General features: G+C 38.0%; 1 protein-coding gene across 1 annotated transcript in view; it reads right to left on the minus strand.

The window, feature by feature from the left end:
* Positions 1-4,745, minus strand: part of LOC150081931 (acyl-CoA-binding domain-containing protein 5-like) — a 126,501-nt gene extending 121,756 nt beyond the window's left edge. Inside the window, exon 1 of the mRNA XM_090380369.1 lies at positions 4,648-4,745. Within this exon, the coding sequence (XP_090236495.1) occupies positions 4,648-4,717 (70 nt within the window). The 5' untranslated portion in view covers positions 4,718-4,745. The remainder of the gene's footprint in view (positions 1-4,647) is intronic.
* Between the last annotated feature and the right edge of the window lie 7,925 nt (positions 4,746-12,670).

Genomic DNA, 12,670 nt, shown 5'->3' on the forward strand with positions numbered 1-12,670 from the left:
TACTGATGAAGGTAAATTAGGTGAGCTGAATGTCAAAATTATGCTGCGAGTTGGAAGGAGTTCGCCATCTTTTTTCATCATAATTCGTTTTGCCTGTGTGACTTTCTGATCCTGCAGTTCCTGAACAATTTCTTCTTCTGATACATTCATTAGGTCCCATTCAGAAATAACACCTTTGGATGAATTAAGTGTGGCATGTGGGGACACCTTAACTGGAACTCCACCAAATGAGGTGAGTCTGAGTAGAGACTCTGAGTGTTTGGGGTTGGTAGTCTCAACAAGCAGGTCGCCGGATTTCAGTCATCGTACCATTTTAGGGGAGCCAGCTACGCTCTCAAGACATTTTTGAATGAGGAATAGTGATAAACTACCCAAGGATTGGTTAGTTAGCTAATGCAGAATCAGAAAACTTGGGTTTTCCATTCGGGGAGCATCCGTCCTCAGTCTCTTTGGATTGGATGAGTCATTATCGGGTATGTGCAAATCCAATGAATTTGGATTTGCAGTCCTAATCGGTGGAAAATTGTCACAGTCCATGTTTTGCTCCTTTTGCCCTGGGGGTTGGTTTTACCACCCAGATTTCCGGCCCCGCCACAGGGAGGCAGGAGCAGTGCCACAAGGTGACCAAGTGGCTAAGTTAGTTAGTTAGTACTATTAGAAATAAAAAACAGAAAGGTAACTTTCCTTTCTGGGCCTCTGCCTACTTCTTCTAGTGCAAAAGAGCTACACTAATTAATAAATAAAGAAAACGGTTGTTGAAACAAAATATAATCTATCACTTGAAGGCTCTTTAGAGATAACGCTTTGAGATACACAAAGAAATCGATTGGTCACGAAACGCTTGGCACCCGGGGCCCTAATGTTAAGTAAGGATATCTCTATACTGAGATATCCTTACTTAACAAGTAGGGTTTGGTCACTCGCACAAAAAAAAAGTGGCAAAACGTTTTTGGGGATTTATTGGATGACTGTTTTCTACAGCAAAATATTACAGAGGCAACAAGCGAAAAAGTCACAAGTTAGGATTAAATTTGAAAGTGTCTGCAATTCTGTCAAGACACAATATGAGGGAGAACATATTGAGAGACTTGTCAAACAATTCAACCCTGCAGTGACTGTGCAAGGCTCATGGGGTAGAATTTTTTTCAATGTGGTCTGTTCTTATTAAACAGGAGAGAATGTTTTTACAAGGATAGAATTAAATATAAAGGGTGCAACAATATTTACTGGTGTTATCAAGGGGATACACATAATAATAGATTAACTACATACACAGGCAGAGGTAAAAGTGATTCTTACACTGTTTCTACTGGAACATGCAACCACCCTAAAAGCAAGATGTTAAGGATATCAAGGCCTTCAAGGGGGGCCTACTGGAACAAGGAAATACACAGGCTGTGTTAAAACAACTAAGGGTAAGAACAGGTGTGTATATATACTAATGCCAGGAGCATAGAAAATAAATTTAAAGTACTAACTGAGCCATCAAATGCAAACATTTGCATTTGATGGCCGAGTTAGTACTTTAAATTTGTACTAAGATACCCGATATCCTTACTGAGTCATCAAATGTTTGCATTTGATGACTCAGTAGAGATATTGGAGACATGGTGTCACACAATAGGGCAATATTCATATTCAAATTCTATGCAGAATTTGAATATGGGAAGTACAATGTGTACAGAAAGAACAAACAGGACAGGAGGAAGGGAGTTATGCATTTGTTAAGATGCATATGAAATATAAGTGAGAGCATCCAGTCAGTATGGGTGGCCAGTGCAATGTTGAGTCAGTCTAGTGTGACATAAGCACAGGGAAAACAAAAATGACAGTAAGAGTGTGTTATAGGCCTAATAACTGTGAAGTTAACAAACAACTATACAGAGAAAGAGTCCACCAGTAAATCAGAATGTCTTATATTGGAAAATTAATTTTTCCAGATACTGACTGAACTTCATACAGATCTGGAGGCCTCATTTTAGGAAGGATGCAGAGTTGCTAGAATGAGTACAGAGAAGGGGCAATGATTGGTGAGAGGAACAAAGGGGTTCTCTTACCAGGAAAAGCTTAAATTCTGTCAGTTGCAGCATCTGGAGACTGAGCAGCATTGAGCCTGCTCAATCTGTGATTGAGCAGGCTCAATGCTGATGGAATACTTCCACTTGCTGAGATTAAGAACCTGAGGGTGGTATAGATTCAAATTCAGGAATGACAGTTGTAGAATAGATGTGTGGAACTTTGCCTTTAGCCAACAGGTAGTTGATTGCTGAAACAGACTTCCATCTCTTGTTGTGGAAGTTGATAGCTTAAATAAATTTAACTCTGAACTAGACCACCATTTGGAGTGACTTGGATGGGTGAAGTTTTTTTTTTTTTTTTTTTGACTGATGCTTTATAAGCTTGCTTTCTTGCATCATATGCCTCAACTAATACTAACTTGTGGATTGGTCACTCGCACAAAAAAAAGTGGCAAAACTTTTTCGGGGATTTATTGGATGACTGTTTTCTACAGCAATATATTACAGAGGCAACAAGAGAAAGCAATACATTATCAGCAGTAATTTTTCCTTCGTTAAGAATCTGCAGATAAAAGATCCACTGGGTGGCAGTGATCACAGTGTACTGATGTGGGATTACTTAAAGACATAAGTACTGTAAACAGTAAATGGAAAGGCTTTTGCTTTCTTAAGGGTGATTACAGTGACCCTAGACATATTTTAAATTCTATTCAGTGGGATTAACTGATGATGCTATCAACAGCAAATTCTAAATGGGAGGTAATTAGAGGAGTAATCATAGGGGCTACTAAGCTTTTCACACCAAATATGAAATAATGCTCAAGGCCTTAGACCTAAATGGATGTCAGATGAACTAATAAAACTCATGGTAGAAAGAAAAAGGTGCATGGGTTGCATATAAATTACCGGATGATACAGAAGCCTATGGTCGATATACTCTAGTCTGCAATCAAGTCACAAAGGATTTTAGGTAAGCTAAGGCAGATTATGAGAAGACTTTGGCAAAGAATGCAAAGATAAACAGCTAAAACTTCTTTAATTATATAAGTACTGTAAGGATGGGGATGAATCATATGGTTCGCTTAGCATCAATGGTTTAACTGCTGATGATCCTGCTCAGGTTGCTCACAAACTGAACATGTATTTTGAATATTCATTCACACAATTTTTTAGGGATGGAAATGCTAGAAGTTTATCAAACTCTAACAGGGAGCCAAATGATTTTGTGATAACTCAGAGAAAGTGAAAGATAAATTGTTGAAACTAAACATAAAAAATGAACCTGGGGTGGACAGGATCTATCCAATTATATTAAGAAAAGCAGCAAAGGGGGGGGGGGGGGGGAAGCAAACCAATGGCCATAATTATGAGAGTATCCCTGGATTTAGGGGAAGTTCCTATGGACTGGAGATGTGTGAATATATCTCCAATTCACAAAGGGGATAAAAGGATGACATGAGTAATTACAAACCTGTTAGCTTAACTTCTCCTCTGGGGAAAATAATGAGGTCATTGGGTAAAAAAAATAATTCAGGAACACTTAGAGAGGAGCACAGTTATATTGCAGTCACCGAATGGATCTGTTAAGGGGTGATCTTGTCGGACCAACCTGACTGAACACTAAAGCTTGTTTAAGGGTATTAGATTTGTATATAATATGGCACTAGTGGCAGATTCTGAGAAATTGGCTAAAAGTAAGTTGCAATGGGTTTGTCATAACAATAAATAAGAGAAGAGAATAGGAGGTTAGCAAGTACAGGTAGTTGGGAAGTATTGTGGTGAATGAAGCACAGCAGGGGAGAAATAAGAACAGCAATGGATAAAAAAAAAAACTTTTAAGTAGCAAAGAATATTATATGAAAGATTAGAAATTGGTTTAGGTAAATAATTGGTATGGAGTGTGGTATTTTATATAGCAGGAATACAGACATTGATAATAGAAGATATTAGAAGGTTGTAAAGTTTTGAGATGTGGGTACGGAGGAGAGCGAAAAAAAATTATGGTTAATAAAGGGGGAAGTTCAGAGGTTTTGAGAAGGGTGAATTAAGAAGGTTTGGTGGATACAGGGAGATATTATTATTATTAGTCATATGGTGCAAGGAAGCCTTTGCTGCACCAACTAAAAAAAATTTCTGAGTTGCTTTTAAAGAGAAAGAGAGAGAACAAGAATCAGAATACTCAACAAATGTGAGCCCCCTGGGGTTATGGAGAATTAGCTGAGTGTATGCTTACACCTGTCCTTGTAGGAAAATCAATAATAAATAAATAAAATTTTCAGAAATACGTTATGTTGATCTACTAATAGTAATGTGGAAGATAGGATGTTCAACCATTCAGCCAAGTATGCCTACATGTCTTGTGCTGTGATTTTATCAAAATCAGAGCACAAGCTTTCTTTCCTGTTATGCCTCCTGGTTACGTTCATGCTTACAGTCGGATTTATAATAAATAAGTTATACAAATTAGAAATGAAAATGACGAACAGCAGTAAATATTAATTTCATGTTCAGGAACTTGCTTCTAAATAGCGCTTTCAGAAAGTGATGCGATGATGACATTCATTCTTTGGACTCGCGTCCAAAGAATGATGCATGGAAAAAATGTCAACAAACAATATCTTAAACTTACCTTTCTTTGGTAAACTTTGTATAAGGTGCAAAGCAGCTTCAAACTTCTCTTCAATAGTTAGCGCATCCATCGCACTTGCAGAAAATTAATAAAGACTAATACCATATCATAGCCAAAGCTTTTCAAACTTTATTTTGACTTCATGATAAGCATTTACCTACCTTTAAATACCGTTATAAATTTAAAAACACCTAACAGCATTATCTCTAACGTGGTTAAATTCTTAGGGGGAAATGCGGAAAAGCAAATTAAGTACACGTAAACAACTAATCAAAAAACCGGTTGAACTATAGTACCAGAACGAATTTCCCACTACATATCTTATCATCATCAACATCATGACCTCCCTTCTTTTGACTGTTGTACACTTGCGGTATATCACAATTATACAAAGGAATCGATTGTTTTGTTGTACTCAATTTTCTTCCCACGTAGGTTTGCTGTTATAGTGTTACTTTGGTACAATTTTAAAAATTATGGATTACCCCCCCCCATCAAATATCATTCTTTTATAAGCAAGCAAATACTGGAATTCATTTAGCTCAACCGATGATTTAATATAACTGATTTTTGTACTTATTCAGTCTTAATTAATAATCTACATCGGAGAAATCAAACGTATAACTATTTCCTGCTTTTTCACAAAAATGTTAAATAATATAATATACGTATGCAATATTCCTTTTTAACGAATTCTCGTCCTTCCCATGCTTAATTTTTTACGCATTGCTGGAAACACGCTAAATGAAGTATTTTTGTTTCCCTTACAGGGAAGATTTATTGTCAAAGGGAGATTAACATATTTTTAAAAATGAATGATGTTATTACCAAGAGGAAATCAAAAGCAGAAAACTAAGTTATGACATTAGTCATTTAGCTGCCCCAATTGTTTCAACATCATCTCCCCAGCTGCCGCCACTGTTACCATTTTTGCTTATCCTCCAAAAACGATAAGCAAAATACAAAGATAAGCGATAAGCAAAACATTTTATTAATCAACGTCGAATAACCAATCCACCTTGTAAACAAAAAGTCACAAAAATCTCTTACATCACTGATAGGATTCGAATACACGACTTTTGCACTCAATACGGAAGAACAATGATTATAATCACTACACTACTGCGAGTGGCACGTTTTGAACTGCAATAATTATTGCAATGCTCTTATGACTCGGAGAAAATTCCTGTTGTAAGTGTTTGTATACAGTACTTTATTCTGCTCACAGAAAAAAACAAGGCGCCTCCGTAGCCAGGTGGGAAGGAGCAGCAGTGCGTAGCACACGCTTCTTGATTAGACCGGGGCTCGAGCCCGTCACCACAAAATACGGACGATGCGGAAAGGTCAGGGAATTACCACCGCATATCCTGGAGCAATATGGCCTTAGTTGCTAATGCTCCTGAAAAACTAAATAACATCTGCTCACAAACATAAGCTATACCCAACACCGTGCAAATAAAAAAGTAATAATTCCCCAAAGATATCTATCCAAGGTGTTAACTAAATCTTAATATAAAGCTCCGGAAACAAGAAATCAAAACATAGGTTCTCTCATTTTCCCCCGATCCCCACCCCTTTTATTGAAAATCCACAACATTAGGGTATTTTTCTACAATATGTGAGATTTATTTACCGTTTCTTAGTGTTTGGGTTTCCCCTATTTTAAAACGCAGGTCCAGACAGCTGGCGCTTCGGTTCTACGTTAACTGTATTAATAATCATCTCCACCCCTTTTATTGAAAATCCACAACATCAGGATATTTTTCTACAATATGTGAGATTTATTTACCGTTTCTTAGGGTTGTTGCGAGGTTAGCCTGTGCAGACATTGCTCCTTAAAGCTCTTCAAACAGAGAAGTTTTTCCTGATTTATTTTCTGCTTTATTAGTTTAAATTGTCATATTAACTTATTTTCTAGAGTAGCTTTATATTCCTAGTTACGATACTTAGTTTAAAGTTTAACTTAGACAGAGATTTCGTAGATATTACTTAGTATCGGTAACGGTATCAAATCCACGTGTCACAAATTGAACGAGAGGTCTTTTAACCAAATTTAGTCGATTTATTAACCAATTGTTATATCAAATTATCTTCTATAAGTAGATTATAGACCTAGTCAGGATCCTTAGTTTATTCTAAATTGAGATAGCGAGATTTCGAAGCTAATCAATACTTACGAGTCCGTAGAAATACCGTTCGTGATTTCCCGCCATTTTTACACGATAGCATAAGCTTAGTGTGGTATACTGCATAATATAATATTGTCAATTAATCAGTAAATCTAGTAATCTTGATAAACTTTATTGTCAATTAAATTGTATTTTTAACTCTATAAATATATATAACGACTTAATCGTAACAAATAATTAATACATAACTATAGTGGTACACGTGATACGGAAGTTGTATAAAGGGAACACTAGATACCGAAAAAAAAAAAAAAAAATATATATATATATATATATATATAACATAACTGTTTTGGGATATAACTTAAGGATTTAATTTTTGTTTTAAATTTTATTGAATTAAATTGGAATCATGACTCTGACCAGAGCAGCAAAGCAAAAGGCTCAAGCTAATGGGAGTGCTGTGGTTCAGGGGAGAACTGAGGGGGGCAGTTGCCCTCTGAATCACAGTCTATTAAAATGCACTGTTTGCTTGATGTTTGCGGAGCAGTCGGGTACGGGACATGATACTGCCAAGGGGGATGTCTTTGTGTGTGCACGATGTAAGGAGTGCAAGGAAATCAGGCGACAACTCAGCGTTGTTATGGGCCTTTATGAGACCTTGAAGGACAGGGTGGATGCCCTCGAAGGAAATAAATTGAGGGGCCCATCAAGCTCTCAGCTGCCCACATCAACGCCAGAGCTTGCACTTGGTCATCAGGCAACACAGGGGCAGCCCCCTAGGCAGAATGCGCTGGTCCCACAGGAACTAGTAGTTGTTGGTGACTCTATTGTCAGGGAAACGGGTCTCATGCTTTGTAAAAAGGATAGGTGGAATAGGACCAGGGTATGTCTGCCAGGGGCAAAGGTTGATGACGTTGTAGAGCGGATATCATCTTTTAAGGGCACAAAAGGTGATATAGTTGTACACGTTGGCACTAATGATATTAAGAGTAGGAGACCGGTGGAATTACTTAGCAAGTACAGGTCACTGTTGAAAAAAAGCCGTGAATTAGGATTGAACTTGAAAGTGTCTGCAATTCTGCCCAGACACGATATCAGGGAGTATATGATGAGAGCCTTGTCGATCAATTCGGCCCTGGAGGGATTGTGCAAGGCTCAAGGGGTAGAATTTTTTTTCAGCCTGGACTGTACTTGTTATCAAGAGAGATTGCTTCTACAGGGATGGGATACACTTAAATAGAAAGGGTGCAAGAATTTTTGCTGTTGCTGTCGAGGCAGTGTTAGGAGGGTCGGAAAACTGCTAGTTGGGGGGGATACAAGGACTAATAGATTAACAGTAGCCACTGGCAGAGGTGGAAGTGATTCCTGCACTGCTTCTATTCAAATAAGCAGAAGTCTGAAAAACAAGATGCAGGATATTTCAGAGACTGCTGGTAGTCATTGCGTTACAAGTAAACACATGGGTTGTGTTAGGGTAGCTAAGAATAGAAACAGGTGCATGTATACCTGCGTGTACACCAATGCTAGGAGTTTGGTAAATAAATTTGATGAATTTGAGGTATTGCTCAAAACATCAAAGGCAGATATTGTTGGGATATCAGAGACATGGTGTCACACAGATATAAGTAATGCGGAACTGGAATTTGGGGAATACAATGTATATAGAAAGGATAGACAGGACAGGAGGGGAGGAGGGGTTATGCTATTAATTAAGAAACACATAAAGTCAAAGGAAGTGAAGCCAGTTGACATCGATGGACAGGGCAGTGTCGAGTCAGTTTGGTGTGACATAAACATAGGGAAATCAAAATTGAGAGTAGGAGTGTGCTATAGGCCTAATGACTCTGATGAGTATAATAATATATTGTACAGGGAAATAGAGTGGGCCAGTAAATCAGAGAGTCTTATAATGGGGGATTTTAATTTCCCAGATATTGACTGGAATTTGTGGGTTGGTCACTCGCACACTAGCAAGGCTTTTGTGGATTTATTGGATGATTGTTTTCTACATCAGCATGTTCGTGAGGCAACAAGAGGGAGCAATACTCTTGATCTGATTATCAGTAGTGATTCTTCATGCATTAAGAACCTGCAGATAAATGAACCACTAGGTGGCAGTGATCACAGTGTGTTGAAGCGGGATTTACTCAAGGAGGTAACTACCATCAGAGGTAAAGGGAAGGGTTTTTGTTTTCGTAAAGGCGACTATGATGGTCTGAGACAGTATTTAAATTCTATACAGTGGGACCAACTGATGATATTACCAACAGCAAACTCAAAATGGGAAGCATTGAAGGAACTAGTCTTGGTGGCTACCAGGCTTTACATACCAACTAAGAAATATTGTTCAAGGTTTAGGCCTAAATGGTTGTCAGATGGACTAATGAGACATGTGGCAGAGAAGAAAAATGCATGGGATACATATAAATTAACACGTGACACAAAAGCCAATGATAGATACAAGTTGATCTGTAACCAAGTCACAAAGGAGATTAGGCAGGCAAAGGCAGACTACGAAAAATCCTTGGCAAAGGATGCAAAGAAAAACAGAAAGGAGTTCTTTACATACTTGAACTCGAGAAGGAAAGGGATGAATCAGATTGGTCCACTGGATATTGATGGTTCAACAGTTGAGGATCCTGCTCAGGTGGCTAACAATCTAAACGAGTATTTTGCATCTACATTCACGCATGAGGAGTTATTCAGGAAGGAGAATGATGTAGGTAAAGTAAACATTGGCAGTGAGCTGGATGATTTTGTAATAACTGAGAGGAAAGTGGAGGAGAGATTGTTGAGGATAAACATAAAAAAGGCACCTGGGGTGGATGGGATCTATCCAGTTATATTAAAGGAGGCAGCAAAGGAAGTATGCAAACCCCTAGCCATAATTATGAGAGCTTCTTTGGACTCAGGGGATGTACCCCTAGACTGGAGATGAGCAAATGTAACCCCAATTCACAAAGGAGGATCAAAGGCTGACACAAGTAATTATAGACCTGTTAGTTTAACTTCTGTTCCAGGTAAATTAATGGAGGCACTGGTTAAAGAAGCACTGCAGGATCATCTAGACAAGAATTCAGTTATAGCTCAGATGCAGCATGGTTTTGTTAAGGGCAGGTCTTGCCTGACCAATTTGATTGGATACTATGATGTAGTCACAAAAGAACTGGATGCAGGGAATAACTTTGATATTATATATTTGGATCTTAGAAAGGCTTTTGATACTGTTGCACATGGAAGACTGCTGCACAAATTGGAGCAGTGTGGCATTGGAGGCAAATTGCTGCTATGGATAAGGGGATGGTTGAGTGGCAGAAGACAGAGAGTGGTAATCAATGGACACTGCTCAACGTGGACTAATGTTATTAGTGGAGTTCCTCAAGGTTCAGTGTTGGGTCCATTGTTGTTTTCGGTGTTTATGAATGATATTGATGATGGGATATCAAGTTTAATGTCTAAGTTTGCAGATGATACAAAGGTTGGCAGGGTCGTTAAGGACACTACTGACGCTATGCTGCTGCAACAGGATCTGGAAAGGTTGAACAGATGGGCTGAGAGGTGGCAAATGAAGTTTAACATTGACAAATGTAAAGTACTACATATGGGTAACAGTAACCCCAGAGCAATGTATCAACTCTGCGGTACTACACTGACAGTGGTGGAGAATGAAAAGGACCTGGGGGTAATTGTGCAGGCAGATATGAAGTTCTCTGAGCAGTGCAGACGAGCTGCAAGAGTAGCTCATGGTGTCTTGTCAATGATATACAGGAATTTTTCTAGCAGGGATAAGGAGGTGATTATTCCCTTGTATAAGGCAATGGTTAGGCCACATCTTGAGTACTGTATACAGGTCTGGAGGCCTCATTTCAAGAAGGATGTAGAGCTGCTGGAACGGGTACAGAGAAGGGCAACAAGATTAGTAAATGGAACAAAGGGTTGCTCTTACGAAGAAAGGCTTAAGTTTTGCAAATTACAGAGTCTGGAGACTAGGCACCGGCGAGGTGATCTGATAGAGGTGTATAAGGCTTTGAATGGTTTGAGCATGCTCAATGCCAATGGGATTCTTCATCTTTCTCAGAATAATCACCTCAGAGGGCATAAATTCAAATTGAGGAAGGACGGATGTCGGATAGATGTGCGGAAATTTGCCTTTGGCCAGCGGGTGGTTGGTTGGTGGAACCGACTTCCATCACTTGTTGTTGAAGTTGATAGCCTAAACAAATTTAAAGCTCAACTGGACAGGTATTTCGAACGAACGGAGGGGTGAAATGGGAGAGGGTTTTTTTTTTTTTTTTTGGCTGATGCTGAATAAGCTTGCTTTCTTGCATCATATGCCTCTACTAATGCTAATGCTAATGCTAATGTTTGGGTTTCCCCTATTTTAAAACGCAGGTCCAGACAGCTGGCGCTTCGGTTCTACATTAACTGTATTAATAATCATCTCATAATTTAAATGAACAATATGACTTGTCAATTAAAAAAAAAAAAAATTTTTTTTTTAGCTTTAAACAAATTACACAAGATTTTTTCCATTCATAAAAAGCTCAAAATACACAGATCTCTTGTTTAATAGCTAAATACTTTTGATTAAACTGGTCATTGTGGAAAAAACTATATTCTAAGTCTCTAAGAAGTAAACTGTATTAACAATATTCTAAAACTTCCGAACCTTTTTTTTTTTTTTTTTTAATTACACCCAAAGAATTTTTTAATTAAATTACATTTCCCAAAAAAAAAAAAAAAATCGCAAATTGCTTAAGCGGTTTCTTAAACTTTTACTTCGTTTTTTGAATTTTTTTCTTTGCGGTGCAGTTACTTTTTTTCTTTGTGGTCGAATACTTAAAATATAAGTTTTATTAACTTCAATCAATTATTTACCCAGAGTTAATTCTTGAAAAAAGTACTCCATAAATACCTGTAAATTATCTTTCTAGGTATTTCTTAATCACTAGATGTACCCTTCCGTTTGTTCTTCCCTTTGACCAATTAGAAACTGTTCCATTTCCAGCTCATGAACTTTTAGGTTTCACAAATTCATAATAAACTTTTCCCACAATACATAATTTACAACATTCCATTAAATTCTTTTAATAAATAAACTTTTCCCACAATACAGTACATAAGTTACCACATTGCATTACTTCATTGATTTTCTTTATCTTTGACTAGAGCAAGGTCCTTTTATTTTGGAATCCAATGATCAAACTACTCAACTTAGCAACTTAAATTTGAAAAGGAAGCTTTTCCCTGTTTTTCTCATGAGAGCACCAACTCCATAAGCCACTAGAGTCTTCTCCATAATAAGTACTCAAGAGAAGCATGCCTTCATTTTCGCGTGTATCGTCATTAACAATGTGTGGCGCTAACTCTAAACGTGTTTCTGATCCACAGTAAATTTCTAGTAAATTACCAGCTCTGATAAATTGCAATCTATATCCTTAACAATAAAGATTATATGAAATAATAATATATTATTTCTACAAACTATACATTACTATTATTATTATTATTTGGGGAATTCCACTCCGTGATGGGTGCTGCTACCAAGTACACAGGGATGTTGTAATGTCTGGTGTTACTGTTGATATCAGAATTCAGTTCAGGTTTTCAGAATTGCGACTTTCTGGAGTTCCTTGTAGGTGTTCTCAGGAAGACCTATTGCTGCTAGGCTGCTATGTCTTTGGCACCAAACCGGTGGTTGACACGATGATCGGGATGGCCGATACTTCTTGCATAGGCCACACCTCCTTGACCTCATGTCGCAGGTTCGTGTACTTCCTATTTTTTTCCTCGTGGGTTTTCTGGACATTGCTGGTGTTGGGCACCACTATGCCAATCAGGTAGGTAGTCTTCTCCATCTTGTCCACAAGGGTTATATCCGGTCTGTTGTG

The sequence above is a fragment of the Mastigoproctus giganteus genome, chromosome 8, assembly GCF_048544385.1.
Source record: "Mastigoproctus giganteus isolate SK-2022 chromosome 8, ASM4854438v1, whole genome shotgun sequence".
NCBI classification, from domain to species: domain Eukaryota; kingdom Metazoa; phylum Arthropoda; class Arachnida; order Uropygi; family Thelyphonidae; genus Mastigoproctus; species Mastigoproctus giganteus.